This window comes from Aotus nancymaae, unplaced genomic scaffold (genome assembly GCF_030222135.1).
Source record: "Aotus nancymaae isolate 86718 unplaced genomic scaffold, 86718_ANA_hifiasm-v0.15.2.pri h1tg000003l, whole genome shotgun sequence".
Classification (NCBI taxonomy): Eukaryota; Metazoa; Chordata; class Mammalia; order Primates; family Aotidae; genus Aotus; species Aotus nancymaae.
In genome coordinates, this window is record NW_026988414.1 from 74,024,501 (window position 1) to 74,049,115 (window position 24,615).

The following is a 24,615-nucleotide window of genomic DNA, read 5'->3' on the forward strand; positions in this document are numbered from 1 at the left end:
TGACAACTTTCAATATAGTCGGCATTGGTGATTTTTGACAGTCTCTATGGAGACTGAATTAAAAGAAAATTTAATAAAATTTTAAAAAAAGAAATTTTTTTTTTTTTTTACATTCTTTCTTTTTTGTTGAGACAGGCTGTCATTGTTTTGCCCAGCTGCTTTTGAACTAGGCTCAAGCAATCTTCCTGCCTCAGCCTCCCAAAGTGTTGGGATTACAGACATGAGCCATGATGCCCGGTCAAAAATTAAGATTTTAAAGAAATGGCCTGGAAGGAGGGAGACAGACCAATGTTTACTGAGTGCTTAGTGTGCTTTACATCCATGTTTTATTCAACATTTCCAACAGGCCCATTTGTGGATATTAAGACTTAAAAAAATTTTTTCAGAGACAAAATCTCACTGTTGTGCAGGCTGACCTCAAACTCGCAGGCTGACCTCAAACTCCTGGGATCAAGGGATCCTCCTGCCTCAGCCTCCAGAGTAGCTGGTACTACAGGCATGTACCAACCAGCCTGCCCAGGGCTATTAAGACATTTTAAATATGAGGAAATAAAGGCCAAGGGAAGTTAAGGATTTTACCAAGTCACACTGCTTCCCATGATACAACCAAGATTGCAAAACAAAGTGACTCTAAAGCCCATGCTCTTTCTTTTTCTTTTTGAAATGGAGTCTCACTCTGTCACCCACACTGGAGTGCAGGGGCGCGATCTCGGCTAACTGCAACCTCTGCCTCCTGGGTGGGTTCAAGCAATTCTCCTGCCTCTGCCTCCCGAGTAGCTGGGACTGCAGGCGCGTGTCACCAAGCCCAGCTAATTTTTCTATTTTTAGTAGAGAGGGGGTTTCGCTATGTTGGCCAGGCTGGTCACCCCATGCTCTTTCCATTAATTTACTCAGCATCTGTCTCTGGCCCAGTCCCATTAATGGCAATGAGCACAACATAGAGGCATAGCATCAGAAACAAGGAGGCTTACCAGACCTCATGTCTAATACAGACGGTCCCCAATTTATGATGGTCTAACTTATAATTCTTTGAATTTAGCCAGGCATGGCGGCTCATACCTGTAATCCCAGAATGTTGAGAGGCTGAGGTGGGCAGATCACTTGAGGTCAGGAGTTTGAGACCAGCCTGACCAACATGGTGAAACCCCGTCTCTACTAAAACTATAAAAATTAGCTGGGTGTGGTGGCACATGCCTATAGTCCCAGCTACGGGGGAGGCTGAGGCAGAAGAATTGCTGGAACTTGCCTGGGAGGTGGAGGTTGCAATGAGCTGAGATTGTGCCACTGCACTCCAGCCTGGGTGACAGAGTAAGACTCCATCTCAAAAAAAAAAAAAAAAAAAAAAAAAAATTTTTTTAACTTTACAATGGTGCAAAAGTGATAAGCATTCAGTAAAAACTATACTTTGACACCCCTACAACCATTTTGTTTTTCACTTTCAGTATTCAATGAATTACATGAGATACTCAACACTTGATTATAAAATCAGCTTTGTGTTAAATGATCTTGCTTAATTCTAGGCTAATGTTAAGTCCTCTGAGCATGTTTAAGGCTCAGAAATGAGCTGAACATCATAGGATAAGCTATGCTCAGTAGGTTAGGTGTATTAAATGCATTTTTGACTTACTATATTTTCAACTTATGATGGGTTTATTGGGACATAACCTCAAAGTTGAAAAGCACCTAGGCTATCTTCAGTTCTGAGTGCTAAACTTTAAGAGAGTCACTGGCAAACTAGATATGGTCCCATAAAAGATTTAGACAAGGTCACTGGGTCACGTTGACCATATAGAAGGAAGGCCTTTAGCTAAGATCAAAACTGGTTGGAACAATGGGCTAGAATGGTACTCAAAAGCAACAGGATTTGCAGTCAGGTAGCCAAAGGTTTGCGTACCAGATTCTGTCACTTACTTTAGAATCCAGGCAAGTTACTTAACTTCTCTGGACCTTAATTTTGATATCTATAAAATGGGGGTAATACTACACAAAATTGTAAGACAGGATAAAAAGTAATATTTGTAAAGTTCTTGGGACATAAAGACAACAAATGGTAGTGCACATTAAATCTAACAAAATGAAATTTAAGGAAAAGTGCAAGTAAATCAATTTTAGAAGCACCAGATGAAACTTAACAGGAGTACATAAGAAAAGAATTAGGGATCTTAGTTGACTTGAATCTATGAATCAACAGCTTGCTAAGACTGCCAAAAAGTATTGTGAATTTGGAGCCCATTACTAAAGCACAGTGTCCAAAGCAAGAAGTCCTATCAGACTTCATTCTTGATACTATCTTTAGTCCCTAGTGCTAAACTTTAAGAGTGTCACCGGCAAAAAAAATCAATCCAGGACAGATGAGAATGGTTAGTAGCTCTGAAAACATAGTAACTAGCCTCTTTCTTCCTGGCTCTGTTCCCTCCACTCCATCCAACCAAAGCTACCTGACAACTGCTTCCATCTCTATGCCCCAGTAACGCGTTCATGTTCACATATTCCCCCCACAACATATTCACATCCCTCACACTCAATTTTGCCTCAGTCTCAAAGCCCCAAATGAATCTGACAGAAGTGATTTGTTCACTTCTAGTCCACAATTCTAGGATGTGGCATGTCAGACTTGCTGCTAATCTGGCCCTGGCCTGCAGATTAGACTCGATGCTAATCAGCACCAAATCTAACTGGCCCCCCGAGTTCTTCCTAAGGCTGAGACCCAACCCTGTGCCCTAGGTAACTGAATCAATCCTGAGTCTGAGCCACATACTCAAGAAACTAGGACTCTTCCTGAATGTCCCCTTAACCCACACCTCCATTACTCCCTTAAAGGGATGCAGCTGGTCAGGAATATACAATTAGGCAACGTCAGTCATCTTAGCCATTTCAAACCTGCTAGACCAATCCTTTTTTTTTTAAATTTTTTTAAGACATAATCTCGCTCTGTCACCCAGGCTGGAGTACTGCAGAGGCACAATCATGGCTCACTGCAGCCTCAACCTTCCAGGCTCATATGATCCTCCCACCTCAGCCTCCCAACTAGCTGACACTACAGGAACATACTACCATGCCTGGCTAATTAAAAAAAAAATTTTTGAGATGTAGTTTCGCTCTTGTTGCCCAGGCTGGATTGCAATGGCGCGATCTCGGCTCACTGTAACCACCACCTCCCACGTTCAAGCGATTCTCGTGCCTCAACCTACCAAATAGCTGGGATTACAGGCATGCACCACCATGCCTGGCTAATTTTGTATTTTTAGTAGAGACAGGGTTTCTCCATGTTGGTCAGGCTGGTCTTGAACACCCAACCTCAGGTGATCTGCCTGCCTTGGCCTCCCAAAGTGCTGGGATTACAGGTGTGAGCCACCGTGCCTGGCCTGTAAAACTTTTTGTAGAGACGGGGTCTCCGTTTATTGCCCAGGCTGGTCTCGAACTCCTGGGCTCAAGTGATCTTCCCGCCTCAGCCTCCTAAAGTGCTGGGATTACATGTGTGAGCAACCATGCCCGGCCTAGATCAATACTTTCAAATCCAAAAAGGCCCTCAGATAAACTCAGTAACAAACCTATATATGCTCATAAAATGGTACAAGTTGATCAGCTTATTGTACTTGAGACTATTTGCAAACCCACAAAGAATGAAGTCTTAAATAGCTGCTTGTAATCCGGATGTCCTCACTGCAGTGCCCAGTTCTAATTCCAATTAGAACTGGAGTAAGGTGAACTTCTCTATGGAATGGCCTTGTCAAAATTAACAGGTTTTCCTGGCTGAATCAGAACAGCCTGTGTCTTGTTTCATTCAATACTCCCTTGGAAGCCAAGCATCTCTCTAGGGAATGCCATCTGCAGTGGACATCAGGTGTCTCTATGCCCTCTTTCCAACCATGCAGATATCCTGGTTCCATTTCCATATCTCAAGAGGCTCTGCTCTTTCTTCAGATGAGAGAAACCATGAGAAATGCTAGTCTTTGAGAAGTCTGCCTTGCTGCTTCTCTTCCAGAGAACAGCTCAGTTCTAGTCCAGAACCAAATGATTCCTGGAGCTTTCATCCAGTTCAGACTTGTTCTATACCTAGTTCCTGAGCCAAGTTGTAAATTCAAGACTTCCCTTTCTGAAATGTACCTGAATGTCTAAATTCACTTCTACATGGTTTCTTGATCAACAACAGCATATCCTACATATTTTCTCAATCACTGGTTGTCAGACTTTGAGTATGCATTTAGAGATGTTAAAATACATATTACTGGATCCCACCTCTGGAGTTTCTGATTCAGTAGATCAAGGTGAGGACTTGAAAATGTGCATTTTTCTTTTTTTATTTACGCTCCACACTGAAGTAGACCCAGGTGTCTATTGTTCCCTTGTGTCCATGTGTCCTTAATGTTTAGATCCCACTTATAAGTGATAACGTGTGGCATTTGTTTTTTGTTTTCTTCTTTTCTTTTTTTTTTTTTTTTTTTTTTTTTTTTGAGATGAGGTCTTGCTTTGTTGCCCAGGCTGGAGTGCAGTGGCACAATCTCGGCTTACTGCCAACTTCGCCTCCCAGGTTCAAGTCATTATCCTGACTCAGCCTCCTGAGTAGCTGGCGCTACAGGTGTGCGCCACTGTCTCCAGTTAATTTTTGTATATTTGGTAGAGACGGGGTTTTACTATGTTGGCCAGGCTGGTCTCAAACTCCTGACTTTGTGATCCATCCGTCTTGGCCTCCCAAAGTGCTGTGATTACAGGTGTGAACCACTGCACACAGCCAGTCTTTTTTGTTTGTTTTTAATAGAGACAGGGTCTCACTCTGTTGCCCAGGCTGGACTGCAGTGGCAAAATTATAGCTTTGTAACCTCGAATTTCTGGGCTCAATGAATCCTCCTGCCTCAGACTCCCAGAGTGTTGGAATTACAGGCTTAAGCTACCACGCCTGACCAAAAATAGTAATTTTTAAAAACAGAAACATTTGAAAAGGAAAAATAAAAATGATACCACATTATCATACCATGGCAAGGCTCAGTAGTATTCTGTAATATAAAATACCTCCATCTCAAGTGCAGTGGCTCATGGCTGTAATTCTAATCCTTGGGGAGGGCAAGGTGGGAGGATCCCTTGAGGCCAGGAATTCAAGACCAGCCTGGACAACATAACAAGACCCTGTCTCTATTAAAAATAAATAGGCCGGGTGTGGTGGCTCACGCCTGTAATACCAGCACTTTGGGAGGCCAAGGCGGGTGGATCACGAGGTCAAGAGATCAAGACCATCGTGGCCAACATGGTGAAACCCCATCTCTCCTAAAAAAATACAAAAATTAGCTGGGCATGGTGGCATGCACCTGTAGTCCCAGCTCCTTGGTAGGCTGAGGCAGAAGAATTGCTTCAACCCGAGAGGCAGAGGTTACAGTGAGCTGAGATCGTGCCACTGCACTCCAGCCTGGTGCCTGGCACCTGGCGACAAAGCAAGACTCTGTCTCAAAAAATAAATACATACATACATACATACATACATACATACATACATACATAGGCCGGGCACAGTGGCTCATGCCTATAATCTCAGCACTATGGAAGGCCAAGGTGGGTAAATCACGAGGTCAGGAGTTTGAGACCAGACTGGCCAACACGGTGAAACACCACCTCTACTAAATATACAAAAAATTAGCTGGGCGTAGTGGCAGACACCTGTAATCCTAGCTACTCAGGAGGCTGAGGCAGGAGATACACTTGAACCCGGGAGGTAGAAGTTGCAGTGAGCCGAGATCGCACCACTGCACTCCAGCCCAGGTGACAGAGTAAGACTCCATCTCAAAAAAACAAAAATAGGCCGGGCGCGGTGGGTCACGCCTGTAATCCCAGCACTTTGGGAGGCCAAGAAGCGTGGATCACGAGGTCAAGAGATCAAGACCATCCTGGTCAACATGGTGAAACCCCGTCTCTATTAAAAATACAAAAAATTCGGCCGGGCGCGGTGGCTCACGCCTGTAATCCCAGCACTTTGGGAGGCCGAGGCGGGTGGATCACGAGGCCAAGAGATCGAGACCATCTCAGTCAACATGGTGAAACCCCGTCTCTACTAAAAATACAAAAAATTAGCTGGGCATGGTGGCGCGTGCCTGTAATCCCAGCTACTCAGGAGGCTGAGGCAGGAGAATTGCCTGAACCCAGGAGGCAGAGGTTGCGGTGAGCCGAGATCGTGCCATTGCACTCCAGCCTGGGTAACAAGAGTGAAACTCTGTCTCAAAAAAAAAAAAAATAAATAAAATACAAAAAATTAGCTGGGCATGGTGGTGCATGCCTGTAGTCCCAGCTACTCAGGAGGCTGAGGCAGGAGAATTGCCTGAACCCAGGAGGCGGAGGTTGCGGTGAGCCGAGATTGCGCCATTGCACTCCAGGCTGGGTAACAAGAGCGAAGCTCCGTCTCAAAAAATAAATAAATAAATAAATATAAAAATAAAAATACATACATACATAGAAATAATACTTTTTAAAAAGCTAAATAAAATCCCTCCATCTCTGAAAACCCCTGCAAAGGCTGTGGAAATGGCTCATTTTATCCTCTGATGGTTCTGCTATAAAACAATCGGTTTTAGACTAGAGCTTTTCAGTATGGAAGTCAATCACTGAAATCAGTATTTGGTGACATATATTTTCTTTCTTTTTTTTTTTTTTTTTTGAGACGGAGTCTTGCTCTGTCGCCCAGACTGGAGTACAGTGGTGAGATCTCGGCTCACTGCAACCTCCACCTCCCAGGTTCAAGCAATTCTCCTGCCTCAGCCTCCCAAGTAGCTGAGACTACAGACGCATGCCACCATACCCAGCTAATTTTTTGTGTTTTTAGTAGAGACGAGGTTTCACCATATTAGCCAGGCTGGTCTCAAACTCCTGCCCTCGTGATCCACCCACCTCAGCCTCCCAAAGTGCTGGGATTACAGGTGTGAGCCACCATGCCCGGCCAATATTTTCAAAAATACTAAATGTGTTGAACAAACACCTATCTTTAACTTTAGAGTGAAAACTTCGAACTGTTCCTAACTACAAAATTTTTCAGAGATAAACCATTTTTTCTCAACTCTGGCACTCTTGACATTTTGACCAGATAACTCTTTGCTGAGGGAGCTGTCCTTTGCATTAGAGGATGTTTAGCAGCATTTCTGGCCTCTACCCACTAGATACCAGTACCGCCTCCCACAGTCATGACAACTAAAGAAGTTTCTAGATATTGGCAAATGTTCTGAGGGGAGGAGCATCCTGATAGGGAACCAGAGATAAACAATGAAATGATTAATTTTGTTCATAAAGGCTGCTTAAATAAGATATGGAAGATAATACAGACTGTCATTCTTTGCACTCATTTGCGAGTCATTTTTAGATCATCGGATGTCCTCTTATTTTTTAATTTTTTAAATTTTTATTTATTTTTGGCTTTTTTTTTTTTTTTGAGATGGAGTCTTGCTCTGTCACCAGGCTGGAGTGCAGTGGCATAACCTTGGTTCACTGCAACCTCCACCTCCCCAGTTCAAGCAATTCTCCTGCCTCAGCCTCCAGAGTAGCTGGGACTACAGGCGTGCACCACCGCACCCAGCTAATTTTTGTAATTTTTTTTTTTAAGACGAGGTTTCACCATGTTGGTCAGGCTGGTCTTGAACTCCCGATCTCAGGTGATCCACCCGCCTTGGCCTCCAAAGTGCTTGGATTACAGGCCTGAGCCACCACGCCTGGCCAGATGTCCTTTTAATGTTTTATCTGAAAAGAATCAGCAGAAGCAGACTGCCACCACCAGTGCACCTAAAGGTAATGTGTAACCTAGAAAGAAGAAATAAACCAATGAACCAATAGATGATGCAAAAAGTCTTAAAAGTAAAAATGAGCTAAGGTAGCCTCACTACTCTTCTATGCACATTACTCATGCATGGTAACTGTTAGAATTCTTAGGCTGTCTTGGAATCTTTTATTATTTCAATGCTACAAAGTCAGACTCTTCATTTTTCTTCCTATGCATTTTTTTTTTTTTTTGAGACTGAATCTCCCTCTGTCGCCCAGGCTGGAATGCAGTGGCACAATCTTGGCTCATCACAACCTTCGCCTCCCGGGTTTTCAAGCAATTCTCCTGCCTCAACCGCCTGAGCAGCTAGGATTACAGGTGTGTGCCACCACACCCTGCTAATTTTTGTATTTTTACTACAGACGGGGTTTCATCATGTTGGTCAGGCTGGTCTCGAACTCGTGACCTTGTGATCGCCCACCTTGGCCTCCCAATGTGCTGGGATTACAGGCGTGAGCCATCATGCCCAGGGTTCTTCCTATTCTTATTTGAAAAAAAAAAAAAAGTTTCCTCTATCACAGACAGCAAGAATACTTACCACTATTTATTGAGCATTTTGTAAATACAAGGGATTTTACTTAATTAAGCAGATCTCTAAAAAAACTTCTTAAGGAAATAAGACAAAACAGACTCAGAAACGTTAAGTAAAACACCAAGAGCCACAAAGGAAGCTGAGGGATTCCCGAGCTCTACCAAAGGGTCATCACCATCACATCCCTAAAGGCCTAGGTTTTACTTATAAATCTTTTGGTTTGGCCAGGCATGGTGGCTCACGCCTGTAATCCAAGCACTTTGGAGGCCAAGGTGGGCAGATCACCTGAGGTCGGGAATTCAAGACCAACCTGACCAAGATGGTGAAACTCCGTGTTTTAAAAAAAACAATCTTTTGGTTTATAAAAAGGCCAGATTTGCAATAATATTAAAAACTGAGATCTCAGCATTTATTAGTATAATCTTAAAATGTGTAAAAAACACATAGTACTTCTCACAAAATATTTTTTTCATTATAAAAGAAACATATGGGGCCAGGCATTGTGGCTCACGCCTATAATCTCAACGCTTTGGGAGGCCGAGGTGGGCAGATCACAAGATCAGGAAATCAAGACCATCCTGGCTAACATGGTGAAACCCCGTTTCTACTAAAAATACAAAAAATTACCCAGGTGTGGTGGCATCACCTGTAGTCCCAGCTACTTGGGTGGCTGAGGCAGGAGAATTGCTTGAACCTGAGAAGTGGAGGGTGCAGTGAGCAGAGATAGTGACACTGCACTCCAGTCTAGGCAACAGAGCAAGACTCCATCTCAAAAAAAAAAAAAAGAAAAGAAAAAGGAAAAGAAATATATGGGCTGGGTACAGTGCTTCATGCCTATAATCTCAGCACTTTGGGAGGCTGAGGTGGAAGGATAGCTTGGGCTCAGGAGTTTCAGACCAGCCTGGGCAACATAGTGAGGTCCTATCTCTATTTATAAGAAAAAAAAAAATTAGCTGGACATGACTGCACATGTCTGCGGTCCCAGCTACTCAAGAGGCTAAACTGGGAGTATCACTTGACCCTGGGAAGTCAAGGCTTCAGTGAGCCATGACTGCCACCACATTCCAGCCTCAGCAACAGAAACATATGATCATTATTGTAGGTAATCTAAATAACCCATGCTTTTTCTTTTTTTCTGAAACAGAATCTCACTCTGTCTCCCAGGCTGGAGTGCAGTGGCACGATCTCGGCTCACTGCAACCTTTGCCTCCCGGGTTCAAGTGATTCTCCTGTATCAGCCTCTGGAGTAGCTGGAATTACAGGCATGTGCCACCATGCCTGGCTAATTTTTTTGTATTTTCAGTAGAGATGGGGTTTTGCCATGATGGCCAGGCTAGTCTCGAACTCCTGACTTCAGATGATCCGCCGGCCTTGGCCTCCCAAAATGCTGGGATTACAAGCATAAGCCACCATGCCCAGCTTAACAGCCCATTTTTTAAAAGACTGATTGTAATAATGATGTATATAATGAATTATATCATATTATCATAAATAATGATGTATATCTATAATAATGATTCACTTCAAAATAAATGCTAAGGTAAAGATTAGCTAGGTGTTCAAGCAATGAAAAAGTAATTAATGGATGAACATCCCCAGACATTCAGTCTTAAAGTCATAGATGACTTTCAACCTGTCCAGACTTTATTGTAGAAATAAATTCTGGTTTCAGAATAATTCCATAAACCTACCTACCTGCACTGAACAAGTACCAAATGCTTAAGAAGCTCAGTTATGCTCCTAAGGGGACTTTTCCAAATCAGATATGAAAGTGCTAATTACAAGCCCTCCAGCACTGAAGAGTACAGGCTAAATTACCTTTTCCAGGAACATTTTCCTTTATTCAGAGGAATAGGAATAGAAAATGATGGTTATTTTTAGTGGCCAGGAAGAGCAACCAAGATCTCGCATGGAGGTGTGCATAGGGGGAAAATGTTAAAATGATTGATCACGAAAAAGAAAGTACTCCCAATTGTCTGATATATCAAGGCAGGATGATAGATAGAAGAAGTGAAATGGCTAATATTGGCTGGGCACAGTGGCTCACGCCTGTAATCCCAACACTTTGGGACGCTGAGGCGGGCAGATCATGAGGTCAGGAGTTCAAGACCAGTCTGGCCAACATGGTGAAACCCCGTCTCTACTAAAAATACAAAAAAATTAGCTGGGCATGGTGTTGGGTGCCTGTAGTCCCAGCTACTTGAGAGGCTGAGGCAGGAGAATCACTTGAACCCAGGAAGGGGAGGTTACAGTGAGCCGAGATCACACCACTGCACTCCAGCCTGGGTGACACAGCAAGACTCTGTCTCAAAAAAAAACTTACACTAGAGGTTGAGGCTGTATCTGAACAAATAATCAGAGTTAAGTTCTATGACTTCTAATCTTGGCACTGCAATGGACCAGCCTCTGCTATAAAATGGGGCTTGATATTTAGAAAACAAAGTTAAGCTGGGCGCGGTGGTTCACGGCTATAATCCCAGCATTTTGGGAGGCCGAGGTGGGTGGATCACGAGGTCAAGAGATCGAGAGCATCCTGGTCAACAAGGTGAAACCCCGTCTCTACTAAAAAATACAAAAATTAGCTGGGCATGGTGGTGCACGCCTGTAGTCCCAGCTACTCGGGAGGCTGAGGCAGAATTGCTTGAACCGAGGAGGCGGAGGTTGTGGTGAGCCGAGATTGCACCATTGCACTCCAGCCTGGGTAACAAGAGCGAAACTCCATCTCAAAAAAAAAAAAAAAAAAAAAAAAAAAAAGAAAAGAAAACAAAGTTAAAATATTCCAAAATTACTATCTTTTCCAAGACAATAAATGCACAAAAGTCAGAAAGTGAAACTCAAATGTACTCACAATAAGTCTTAACTTTTACCTCTTTAAAACACTTTAGCTCCTGGCCAGGCGAGGTGGCTCATGCCTGTAATCCTAGCACTTTGGGAGGCTGAGGTGGGTGGATCACCTGAGTCAGGAGGTCGAGAGCAGCCTAGCCAACATAGTGAAACCCCAGCTCTACAAAAAAAATAAAAATTAGCCGGGCATGGTGGTGGGCACCTGTTATCCCAGCTACTCAGGAGGCTAAGGCTGGAGAATTGCTTGAACCCAGGAGGCGGAGGTTGCAGTGAGCAGAGATCGTGCCACTGTACTCCAGCCTGGGCAACAACTGCAAAACTCCTTCTCAAAAAAAAAAAAAAAAAAAAAGTTTGGCTCCTTTCTAAAGGAGGGTCTTTTCAATTCATTCATAAGTACTAGGTCAGATTCCTTAGAGAAAACCTCCAGGCCCCTTAATATTCACGAAACTGAAGTCCAAGACCCTTGATGTGCTCAGAAATTTTTAAGAGTAAAATTCTCACATCCAAATGAGATTTTACCTAATTGCTACTTACAAAATCATAAACTACAGGCAATAATGAAAATTTAGTTCTTCAGCTTTACTTCCTTGTCTCTGTAGAAGGCCTCAACTAAACATCATAAATCATTTGGTCCTTGGCATATGGTAACTTCCGGGGGGACAGATAACTTTTAGCACTGGACATGTAAGACTGTGGGAAAAGGGAAGTTCCTGGCCACAAGAAATGGGATGAAAACCCTTATCCTTGAGAAAAATGCCAAAAATCTCTGAAGTCAACAGTAAAACAGTTAAATTTTTAGCTTTAAAAAATTCCATTATAAAATTACAAATCAGGCTGGGCACAATGGCTTACGCCTGTAATTCCAGCATTTTGGGAGGCCAAGGTAGAGGAATGCTTGAGCAAAAAATATTTAAAAATTGGTCAGGTGTGATAACATGCCTGTAGTCCCAGGAACATGAGAGTTTGAGGTGGAAGGATCACCTGAGGCTGGGAGGTCAAGGCTGCAGTGAGCTTATGATCATGCCACGGCACTCCAGCCTGGGTGACAGAGTAAGACCCTGTCTCCAAAAACAAAAAAGCAAAAACCATAGCATACGATTAGAATAGGCTTTTGAAAACTACACTATAAAAATGCAAGATAATAATTTTCTGGAATTCGTAAGAACCTCTACTAGGTGATGGTCCCCAGGATGGATACGAGTATTTTTTTCCTTTGTAATAGGCTTAAGCTAACGTGATTCTAAAAATTTTTCACTACTGAAAAACGATGAGGAGGGGCACAGTGGCTCATGCCTGTAATCCCAGCACTTTGGGAGGCTGAGGTGGGTGGATTACCTCAAGTCAGGAGTCTGAGACAAACCTGGCCAACATGGTGGAACCCCGTCTCTACTAAAAATATAAAAATTAGCCAGGCCTGGTGGTGGGCACCTGTAATCCCAGCTAATTCAGAGGCTAAGGCATGAGAATCACTTGAACCTGGGAGGCGGAGGTTGCAGTGAGCCAAGATGGCACCACTGCACTCCAGCCTGGGCAATAGAGCGAGACTCAGTCTCAAAAAAAAAAAAATTATGAATATCATAATAATGGCTAACTTTACTGACTGCTAAGTATAAACACCAGGCTAAGTTCTCCACATGCATTTCCTTATTCCTCCTCAAATACTATAAGGTCCAAATAACATAAACTTTAAAATAAGAATTTTCAGAAGAAAAAACATAAAATAAAAATAGAAACAAAACAAAACAAAAAAAGAATTTTCAGGCTGGGCATGGTGGCTTGTACCTATAATCCCAGCATTTTGGGAGGCCAAGGTGGATTGTTTGAGCCCTGGAGTTCAAGACCAGCCTGGGCAACACAGTGAGACCTTGTCTCTCTTATTTAAAAAATAATAAAACTAATTTTAAAAATAAAAATTTTATTGGCTGGGTGTGGTGGCTCATGCCTGTAATCCAAGCACTTTGGAGGCCAAGGCGGGTGGATCACCTGAGGTTGGGAGTTCAAGACCAGCCTGACCAACATGGTGAAACCCCGTCTTATTTAAAAAAAAAAAAAGAAAAAGAAAAAAAATTTTATTTAGAGGCTGTGAAAATATAAAATTTTTTGTTGCAGCAACTTTAAACTAAATAATCATAAATTGTTTTAATATGAAAGAAATACTATATGTATAAAACTATCTTTGGTTTCAAATAAGAATATAAAGAGATGGCTGGGCCCCATGGCTCACACTTGTGATCCCAGCACTTTGGGAGGCCGAGGTAAGAGGATAACCTGAGGTCAGGAGTTTGAGACCAGCTTGGCCAACATGGTGAAACCCTGTCTCTTCTAAAAATACAAAAATTAGCTGAGCGTGGTGGCAGGCACCTGTAATCCCAGCTACTTGGGAGGCCAAGGCATGAGAATTGCTTGAACCCGGGAGGCGGAGGTTGCAGTGAGCTGAGATTGCGCCACTGCACTCTAGCCTGGTCGACAAGACTCTGTCTCAAAAAAAACCTTATAACATAATGAGAATGAAGATTAATACTTATATGTAGAAATTGTCCTTCAAACTGCCAAACTGCCAGCCCATTAAGAAAGGCTTTTGGCCGAACACGGTGGCTCACACCTGTAATCCCAGCACTTTGGGAGGCTGAGGCAGGTGGATCACCTGAGGTCAGGAGTTCAAGACCAACCTGGCCAACATAGTGAAACCCCATCTCTACTAAAAATACAAAAAATTAGCCGGGCGTGGCAGCAAGCACCTGTAATCCCAGCTACTTGGGAGGCTGAGCCAGGAGAATCGCTTGAACCTGGCAGGCGGAGGTTGTGATGAGCCGAGATCATGACATCGCACTCCAGCTTGAGCAACAAGAGTGAGACTCCGTCTCAAAAAAAAAAAAAAGGTTTTTATGGCTGGGTGTGGTGGTTCACACCTGTAATCCCAGCACTTTGGGAGGCCAAGGTGGGTTAATCACTTGAGGTCAGGAGTTGGAGATCAGCCTAGCCAAGATGGCGAAACCCCATCTCTACTATAAAGAAAATACAAAAATTAGCTGGGTGTGATGGTGCATGCCTGTAGTCCTAGCTACTCAGGAGGCTGAGGCGGGAGAATCTGGAAAGTGGAGGTTGCAGTGAACTGAGACTTTGCTCCAGCCTGGGCAACAGAGCAAAAACTCTGTCTCCAAAAAAAAAAAAAAAAAGGATCCAAGATGGCTGACCACTAGCAGCTCAGGAATGTAGCTCCCAGTGAAAGTGCAGGGAACGAGAGGACGCCACACTTTCAGACAAATTTTTGCTGCTCACGGACCAGGAGATTCCCAGCGGAGGAGCTCCACAGGTCATCAGCACGACTCTTGTGGCCGGCGCGGCAGTTCTTGGTGTAGAGTGAGAGGGACTGGGTCCCCTTTTGGCAGATTCCCGGGCAGAAAAGCACCATCAATCTTAACACCGCTGTTTTGGCCGGCACAGTGGATTGCTCAGATTTCAGTGCTGGGAATCAACAAGTTGGACGTCCACTCAGAAACCTAATTTGAAAGTTGATAATCACAAAGACGACAGGTGGATAAATTTACAATGATGGGAAGAAACCAGCGTAAAAAGGCTGAGAATACCCAAAATCAGAATGCCTCTCCCTCTACAGGGGATCACAGTTCCTCATCAGCAACGGAACAAGCCCTGATGGAGAACCAGTGCGTTCCATTAACAGAAGTAGGCTTCAGAAGGTGGATGATAAGAAACTTCTGTGAATTAAAAGAATTTGTTCTAACCCAATGCAAGGAAACTAAGAACTCTGAAAAAAGGTTTGATGAAATGCTAATGAGAATAGACAATTTGGAGAGGAATATGGGTGAATTAATGGAGCTGAAAGACACAACAGGAGAACTTCGTGAAGTATGCACAAGTTTTAACGGTCGAATTGATCAAGCAGAAGAAAGGATATCAGAGTTCGAAGACCAACTTAACGAAATAAAACGAGAAGTCAAGATTAGAGAAAAAAGGATAAAAAGGAATGAGCAAAGTCTCCAAGAAATATGGGACTATGTGAAAAGACCTAATCTACGTTTGATAGGTGTACCTGAATGTGACGAAGAGAATGAATCCAAGTTGGAAAATACTCTTCAGGAGATTTTTCAGGAAAACTTTCCCAACCTAGTAAGACAAGACAATATTCAACTCCAGGTAATACAGAGAACACCACAAAGATATTCCTCGAGAAGACCAACCCCAAGCCACATAATCATCAGATTCATTAGGGCTGAAATGAAGGAGAAAATACTAAGAGCAGCCAGAGAGAAAGGTCAGGTTACCCATAAAGGGAAGCCTATCAGACTTACAGCAGATCTCTCAGCAGAAACCCTACAAGCCAGAAAAGAGTGGGGGCCAATATTCAACATCCTTAAAGAAAAGAACTTTCAACCCAGAATTTCATACCCAGCCAAACTGAGCTTCAAAAGCAAAGTAAAAATAAAATCTTTTGCAAACAAGCAAGTACTTAGAGATTTCACCATCACCAGGCCTGCTTTGCAGAAGCTTCTGAAAGAAGCACTATATGTATAAAGGAGCAACCAGTATCAGCCTTTCCAAAAATATATCCAGCTAGCATCAAATGGCAGTATTAAACTCATATATATTATTAAACTGGATAAAAAGCCAAAACCCATCAGTACACTGTATCCAGACCCATCTCACATGTAACGATACACAAAGACTCAAAACAAAGGGACAGAGGAAGATTTACCAACCAAACTGAGCGCAAACATAAATAAATAAAAAGCAGGAGTTGCAATTCTCACCTCTGATAAAATAGACTTTAAAGCAACAAAGATCAAAAGAGGCAAAGAAGGACATCACATAATGATAAAAGGATCAATGCAACAAGAAGAGCTAACGATCCTAAATATACGTACCCAATACAGGAGCACCCAGATACATAAGACAAGTTCTTAATGACTTATAAAGAGACTTGGCCTCCCACACAATAATGGTGGGAGACTGTAACATCACATTGTCAATATTAGACTGATCAACGAAATAGAAAATTGACGGATATTCAGGACTTGAACTCAGACCCGGAACAAGTAAACTTGATAAACATTTATAGAACTCTCCACTTCAAATACAGAAAACATATATTCTTATCAGTACCATATCACACCTATTCCAAAAGTGACTACATAATTGGAAGTAAATCACTCCTCAGTAACTGCATAGCATTTCATAGGTTTAAATGAAATATTGGTTGGCTGCTTGTTTGTTATTTTCTTCCCTTATTCCTTCCTGTCTCCATTGTTAAGCACAATTATCGGCATAAAAGAGGTTTTCAGTTCCCATTTTTAGACTGCATTCTAGCCTGGGCAATAAAGCAATACTCCCATTCTCTCTCCCTCTTTCTCTTCCTTTTTCTTCCTCTTCTTCATTCTTTTATTTTTTCTCTCTTTCTTTCTTTTTTCTTCAAAAGAAAAAAAAAAAGAAGGAATCAGCTTGAAGACAGGCCAACTGATATTACATAAGAAAATTTTTCTTTTTCTTTATTTCTTAAAAAAAAAAAACTACATGGGACACATGTGCAGAACGTGCAGGTTTGTTACATAGGTATACATGTGCCATGGTGGTTCACTGCACCTATTGACCCATCCTCTAAGTTCCCGCCCCTTACCCCCCACCCCCAACAGGCCCTGGTATATGTTGTTCCCCTCTCTGTGTCCCAGAAAAAAAAAAAAAAAAGGCTTTTGCATTTGTATATATCAAAAAGGGAAAAAGGGAATATATTAGTGACACAAAAAAATCTTAGTTTTTACAATTTGAAGAGATAATATTCTTCATATTTGGCTCTAAGAATAGTTAGCCTTCTTGTGCAAAAGAAAAAGAAGATACAAAGAAAATAAAATTTTTAAAAAATGTTACCACACCTTGAAATGGAGAGTTTCCAACTCTGTTTTAAGGAACAAATTTTTTCCCAAGAGTAATTTCAACATAATTTCTTGTACAGAGTATACAATATATTTCTGCTGGCAATATATAGGTGAGTAAAGGTTTTCTAAATCTTTTCCTTTGTCTGTACTTTTCAAACTATATTTTAAGAAGCTTTACCAAAACCAAACACATATATCAATACCAAAACCCAAAAAATATTAGCTATTTTATACCCACTTAGGCATCTAAGTAAATTGGCTAATGGCTTCTTGGGAAGGAGTGTAATAGAGTAAACACTGGCAGTGAAGGCAGAAAACCTAGACCTGGGTGGAAATCATGGCTCCAGCACTTGCTAACTACGACCTTGGGCAATTTCCTTCCCTTTTGCAAAGTGAGGGTAGTAATTCCAATTTTGGGAGGGAGGATTAATTTCATGTGAAATGTCCACCACAGAACCTGACTCAAAACAGGAGTTAAGACAAGATATTGTTATGACTGTTACTCATATAAGCTTCTTAAAGGCAAGAACATCATATATGTCCTTGTAGCCCAATTGTAGGCTTTATAATTATTAAGGAGCTGAAAAAACAAGAAACATCAAAGTTACAAATGAGGATTTGTATCAGTTCAACACATGCCTAGACAGAAAATGAGACTAAGAAGTAATCATAATTTTCAAAAACTGTATCAACCCATGTACCGCATATAAATCAAAGTATATATTGCCATTTGAAGGGGAAAAAAAATCAAACTGTGCAATGTCCTTATTTTTATAAGCCACTCTGAAGAAGATGATGCTTGTCTGTATACAAATCAGGAGTACAGCTACACTTCATTCATTCTGCATTCTTTAAGTGCCAGTCATTACATCAGTCATTATGGTAGACAATGTACATATGATGGGGAGCAAAAGCAAAAATAGTCCCAACCCACATAGAGCTTGCTTGAAGTCATGTAATCACACAAATAAGTGTTAACTTGTGATAAGTGATGTGAAGGACAAGTAAATGGTGCTCTGAGAACCTATTAGGTTAGAATCTAATCTAACTGAAATCAAGGAAACCTGAGAGCTGAAGGATGACGAGGGAGTTAACAAAGGGAGGTGTTCCCAGATGGAGGAAAGCAGCTCCTGCAAAGATCCTGTAAGCAAGAAGAAAAATGGCAAGAACGCAGGACTATAAGGCCAGTGTGCATGGAGCAGAGACAAGTGTGAGAATTAGCTAGGGCCTAGGCTGCACAAGGGCCTAGATATATAGCCTACATTCAAAAGTTGTGATTTGGGGCCAGGCGTGTTGGCTCACACCTGTGATCCCAGCACTTTGGGAGGCTGAGGTGGGCAGGTCACCTGAGGTCGGGACTTCAAGACCAGCCTAACCAACGTGGAGAAACCCCTTCTCTACTAAAAATACAAAATTAGCCAAGCGTGGTGGCACATGCCTGTAATCCCAGCTACTCAGGAGGCTGAGGCAGGAGACTCGCTTGAACCTGGCAGGTGGAGGCTGTAGTGAGCTGAGATCTCACCATAGCACTCCAGCCTGGGCAACAAGAGTGAAACTCGGTCTCAAAAAAAAAAAAAAAGTTATAATTTGATCTCAAGAGCAATGATGAGGCCTGCAATCCTAAGGCTCTGGGAGGCTAAGGCAGGAGGACTGCTTGAACCCAGGAGGTCAACGCTGTAATGAGCCATGATTAACTGGACTCCAGCCTGGGTGACAAAGTGAGACCCTGTCTCAAAACAAACAAACAAACAAACAAACAAACAAACAAACAAAAAACAAGCCACTAAAGGTTTTTTGAATACTTCTTTTCGGGGCAGGCAGGCTGAGGGGAAGATGAAATCAGATTTTCAATAGGACTCTGGCTTCTGCATTCTGGAGTACAGATGGATCAGGTGTAAAACAAAAGTCCTGTCAGGACAGTAACTTGGACTAGGGTGATGGCAGCCATGGTAGAAGGAAGCGAATGAATTCAAGAGATATTCAGGAAAATCTAACACTGTATTGTATACAAGGGCAGAGGGACAGCAGTGTCGAAGACTTCTGGGTTTCTGATTCATATGACTGTACAGAAGGAGATATCACTCAGGAGGTATTCTGCTTCAGAAATGTCTTCAAGACTGTTCACACAGGCCAAAAAGGGAGTAAGTCCACTACACCTTTGCATGAAAATGTGTAAACCCAGTTTGATCCTCTACTTTAAATAAGGCTCTAAAAGATTTTTTGCTACTTACAGAAATCAGACTGACTCTCAAAAGTACAAGGATTTGTCCACCCTGAAGAAATTTCAAAGAATCTGCCACAAGCTTTGAAATCAACACCAAATGAATGTTAAAATTGGTTTGCGCAATAGGGCAGCATTATGGAATGAATGTGTCATTTCCCATGAGGACTACTTTGATAAGGCTAACACTTATTTGCTGCTGTTTAATTTAAATATTAAAAAAAAATGAGCCGGGCGCGGTGGCTCACACCTGTAATCCCAGCACTTTGGGAGGCCGAGGCGGGTGGATCACGAGGTCAAGAGATCGAGACCATCCTGGTCAACATGGTGAAACCCCGACTCTACTAAAAGTACAAAAAATTAGCTGGGCATGGTGGCGCGTGCCTGTAATCCCAGCTCCTCAGGAGGCTGAAGCAGAATTGCCTGAACCCAGGAGGCGGAGGTTGCGGTAAGCGGAGATCGCGCATTGCACTCCAGCCTGGGTAACAAGAGCAAAACTCCGTCTTAAAAAAAAAAAAAAAAAAAAAAAAAACTCTTTTAAGAGCACTCTTGTCCGGGTGCAGAGGCTCACGCCCATGATCCCAGCACTTTATAGGAAGCCGAGGTGGGCAGACCATCTGAGGTCAAGAGTTTGAGACCAGCCTGGCCAAATTCAATGAGGTGAAATCTTGTTTCTACTAAAAATAAAAAAAGTAGCCAGGTATGGTGGCGAGCATCTATAATCCCAGCTACTCGAGAGGCTGAGGCAGGAGACTCGCTTGAACACAGGAGGCAGAAGTTGCAGTGAGCTGAGATCGCACCATTGCACTCCAGCCTGGGCAACAGAGCAAAAACTCTGTCTCGAAAAAAAAAATTTTTTTTTTTTTTAAGAACTCTTAAAATAGTTAAGATACTCTTGGCCAGGCACAGTAGCTCACGCCTGTAATCCCAGCACTTTGGGAGGCGAAGGTGGGTGGATCACGAGGTCAGGAGCTCCAAACCAGCCTGACCAACATGGTGAAACCCCATCTCTACTAAAAATACAAAAATTAGCCAGGCATGGTGGCGCGTGCCTGTAATCCCAGCTACTCAGGGGGCTGAGACAAGAGAATCTCTTGAACCTGGGAGGCAGAGGTTGCAGTAAGCCGAGATCACGCCATTGCACTCCAGCCTGGATGACAGAGCGAGACTCCGTCTCAAAAAAAAAAGAGTACTCACGTGATATTGAACTAAAATATGATAACACCAGGCAGGCATTACCATAATTATAACTATGCTGCTTTTGTTTATGTTTCAACATTTAGAAATGCTTGTAAAATAATATTTTGTAGAAAAAAGAGATAAGATTTTTAAAAACACACACACATAATCTCTTGGCTTTAATAAATATTTTGCTGTTTCCATCCTAGTCCTTGTTCACGCCCATCACATTCACTTGAGTGTAAAAGATAAGGTTTTTACTAAACAACATACCTGTATATATGTGTACGCACTATATACAGAGTAAAGCCAACACTATGTCAATACTATCAATACTTTCACATTTACTTTTCCTGGTAAATATTATTGATAGTATTGACATTTGAAAACTAAAGTTTTCAAATTTGCAACCAGATGCCATTTGCATAGAATACTGATGCTTTTAAGTCTTAGAAACAGAAATCTGACTGACCCAAGAAAAAGTATGAAAGAAAGAGTCCCTTTAAAATCAGCCAACACGTCCTATGTTACTACTGAAGTACTTCCCAATTCTGGCAGGATGGGTTCCTTGGCCACCTGCTTGCACTAGGGTCTGACTAGCATTTTATTAACTGCAGTTACCAGGACATTCATTGCCCCTGCTTGTACACAGCAGAATTCTTTAAAAAAATTTTTGCCCATACTGATTTTATCACCAGGTGTCGAAACGCGAAACCGTGGCCTGAGGCCAAATATTGAAAATGTCATCCCCACAAATGAGGAGAAAAGACAAGGACTTTTAAAAATCAGGTCAACAAGCCCATTAGCCAATAATAGTTTGTTAAACTAGATTGTCTTTGCACTGGAGGCTGTGCTAGCGGATGTGGGCCTCGGAAACAAGGGCTGTAGAGCTTGAAATGGGTTGCCAGCATGGCTCGCTTTTTTCTTTTTTCATGTTTATTTTAATTTTTTTATTTATAACGTGGAATCAGACTATGGCTATATTCGAGCATAGCTATGGCGGGGTATGGGCAGTGCCAAGGAAGAGGCAGAGAAAAGCCCGTAGGGATCCCAATCTAAGCTAACAGACCTTCCCATTTTCCTCAGGAGTGGTCCCTGTCCCCGCAGCTGGAATATGCGGGAGGGAAAGTCACAAGGCCCCCAAAATGAAATAGCAAACCACTTTCTTCTGAAAACTAAAGGTCATAGGCTTTTAAGGAACAACAGAACTCAATGTAAGCTTCAGAAAGATGGAGACAGTCAGATGAGACAAGGGTAGGGAAGGGGGGTGAGGAGATGCGCCCCGTCTGCGATAGCTGAATAAGGAGGTCGCGGCCAGGGACTTGAGGAGGACAAGAAGGGCTGGATCTTCCAGAACCTGCCCAGGTGGGCCCGAGAAACCTAAGAGGCGCCTCTGAAAAACTAGGGCATCTATGCACACAGTACTCTCAGCCCCTCCTCGAGAAGGGAGATAATCCCCACAGGAAGCACCCCCCAAAATGGGGCTTTTCCTGCCCTTCAAAAGCCACAAACCCTCACGGAAAACATTTACGAGGGGGTGGAAGGGCCAGGAGCAAGTAGCGGTTCTGCAAACCCCGGGAAGGCGGCCCGTGGATCCAAGGAACTTTGCCCCTGGAATGGGGGGAGGGGTGCGGAGGGGACCGTAGGAGGCCCGTCAGCCTCGGGGACAGAAGCGGCGGGGGCGGGAGCAGGGTCCCGCGGGTCCCCCGACGACGGGGTGGAGGCCTGGGGCGCGGTCGCCGGTGGGGGAGGCCCGCGGGCCGGGCACAGGAGCGGGGGCGCTGCGGGCCTGGGGACTGTGAAAAGCCGGGGCTGGGGAGGCAGAGGCTGGCGTAGGCCTCGGGGGCCCGGACACACCCACCGCGGCGGCCTCGGACCCGCTTACCTGCTCCTCCTCCGGGGTCAGCTCCGGCGCCATGTCGGGCCGGGGCGCGGTCGCGGGCTCCATTCCCCTGCTGCCGCCGCCGCCCGGCGGACAGGACTTGCTCGCGAGCGCGGGAGCCCGGCGCGCTCGACCTCCGCTTCCGCGTCCCCGCGCCTCAGCAGCCCAGGGCCGGCTCGCGCATGGTGGGGCCGGCAGGGCCCGGCGCCCGCGGCGGCCGCAAACGCCGCTTCAGCTTCCCTAGGAAAAATCTCCCCGAATTGCCTCTCTCTTCCGGGAGGAAATCCTTTTTTATATTATTCGCTCCTTTCCTCACACTCCTCCCTATCTCCCCGGGGAGAAAAAGTGCAGGCGAAGAGCTAACAGCCGCTCGGGATTTAAAAGGAAATCGGAAATCAGGAACTTTTAGAGCCGGGAGCGAAGGGTAGGCGGAAATTTCCCGAAGGCCGCCGGCCCCGTCGGCGTCCCGCTTCCTCGGCCGTGCTCCCGCTCCTCCACAGCGCCACGGCGCTTGGGGGCCGCCCAGCCGGGCCGTCCTCGCGGACGCTGGCCCTGCGACTTGCGCGGCGGCCTCAGCCCAGCTCCTCGCGGGCGGCCGCAGCGAGATGGGGGGAGCGGGGAGGGAGCGAGGGAAACGCGCCCCCCTCCTGGCTCAAGGCCAACGCTGCGGCCGCCCTGCGGCCGCCTGAGCCCCCCGCGGCTCCATTGAGAAACTGAGCGTCTCATTCACAAGCGGGCGGCGAGTACGGCCCGGCAGAGCTAGGACGCCGTCCGGGAGGGGGAGACAGAGAGGAGCCCGGGCGGGGGATGGGGACCGGGAGGGGGAGGGGACCCGGGAGGGGAGGGGACCCGGACTGGACGGAAGGCGACTCGACTGCGGGAGGGACAAAAAGGAAGAGCGTGTTTCGTGAGGCTTAGATCCTCGGAGGAGGAGGAGAATACATTCGTTTGCAAATTGCTGACTGGCACCACTCCTGGGGTTAACTTGCGCGGCCACCTACGCATGAGAAACCCACAATCCTCATCTATTTGTCGCTTGCAGCCTGAAAGACCCTGGAAAGGTTGCCTGCCAGGCCAGGATGTTCAGGTGGAAGGAATCTCATCTGCCTCCCTCTCTCTCCCTCCTTACTCGCTGTATCCTGTAATTCATTTCCAGTGTAGCTAATTTTAATTCCCCACAGAAACGACATCCGACTCCGTACCTCATTCAGGAATGACGCAGCCTTTGCAGACCTTTGATTTTCACTAGGGCAAGTGCAGCAAAGGGTTCAGGATCGGGGTACAGCCTTGGAGTCATGTGGGGACGAAGAGGGACATAGGGAAGGCAAGGCTGGATTTGGTATGTTGCATTATTCCAAGCCAAAGATAAATATTCCAAAGACCCAAAGAAGTCCACAACTAGTTCCAAGGCTGAAGCCCTGGAGCCAGTCCTGAGAGACCCAAGGGAGGGACCTTCAGACAACAGGAGGGTGCTGTGAGTTGTGATGCTCCTTTTCTTCTTCTTCTTTTTTTTTTTTTTTTTGCTGGAATGCAGTGGCGTAATCACAGCTTACTGCAGCCTCAAAGTCCTGGGCTCAGGCGATCCTCCTGCCTCAGCCTCATAAGTGGGACTGCAGGTGCACGACACTGTGCCTGGCTAATTTTTTTAAATTTTTTGTAGAGATGGGGGTCTTGCCGGGCGCAGTAGCTCACGCCTGTAATCCCAGCACTTTGGGAGGCTGAGGTGGGTGGATCGCCTGAGGTCAGGAGTTCGAGACCAGCCTGATCAATATGGTGAAACCCCATCTTTAAAAAAAAAAAAATAGAGATTGGAGGTTTTGCTGTTGCCCAGGCTGGTCTCAAACTCCTGGTCAAACAGCCTTTGAAAAATTATAACTGAGGAAATTATGACCATGAAAGAAATCAGTCCTAACCAATTCTATCTTGCTTCTAATCCTTAAGCTGTCCTTGTTCATTCCTTGGCTTAGGCAGAACTTTGGGAAAGAACTCAGTTAATGGTTTGACTCTGAAACAAAATTCATAACAACCCTTTCCCTAAAAGACCATCTTGCCTGGGGTCCATTCTGCCTTTGCAGGACTAACAAATTAGCTACAAAATTAGAAATTACAATTTAGGGGTCAGGCAGCCTCGGGCTCCAAGAGTCTAAATGTCCCCAAATTCCTCCTGAGAATAACATCACTGTTACAATATTCCTGAGAATATTGTAAAACCTAAGATCAGTGCTTGAGATATTTTGCAGACCCTGCACTCTATGGATCAGCTGACACCACCCAGACTGG

The 24,615-nt window shown here is 44.3% G+C and overlaps 1 protein-coding gene across 3 annotated transcripts in view; it reads right to left on the reverse strand.

Moving 5' to 3' along the window:
* PTPN9 (protein tyrosine phosphatase non-receptor type 9) overlaps nt 1–22,403 on the reverse strand; it is a 101,105-nt gene extending 78,702 nt beyond the window's left edge. Inside the window, exons 1-2 of one of the 3 annotated variants that reach the window (XM_064382757.1) lie at nt 15,217–15,260; nt 14,449–14,665 (exon numbers count right to left, since the gene is read on the reverse strand). In XM_064382757.1, the coding sequence (XP_064238827.1) occupies nt 14,449–14,577 (129 nt within the window). In that variant the 5' untranslated portion in view covers nt 14,578–14,665; nt 15,217–15,260. Of the gene's footprint in view, nt 1–14,448; nt 15,140–15,216; nt 15,261–22,338 lie in introns of those variants that run through there. The other 2 variants (XM_012457647.2, XM_064382749.1) reach the window with 2 other exon arrangements.
* Nucleotides 22,404–24,615: the final 2,212 nt, after the last annotated feature.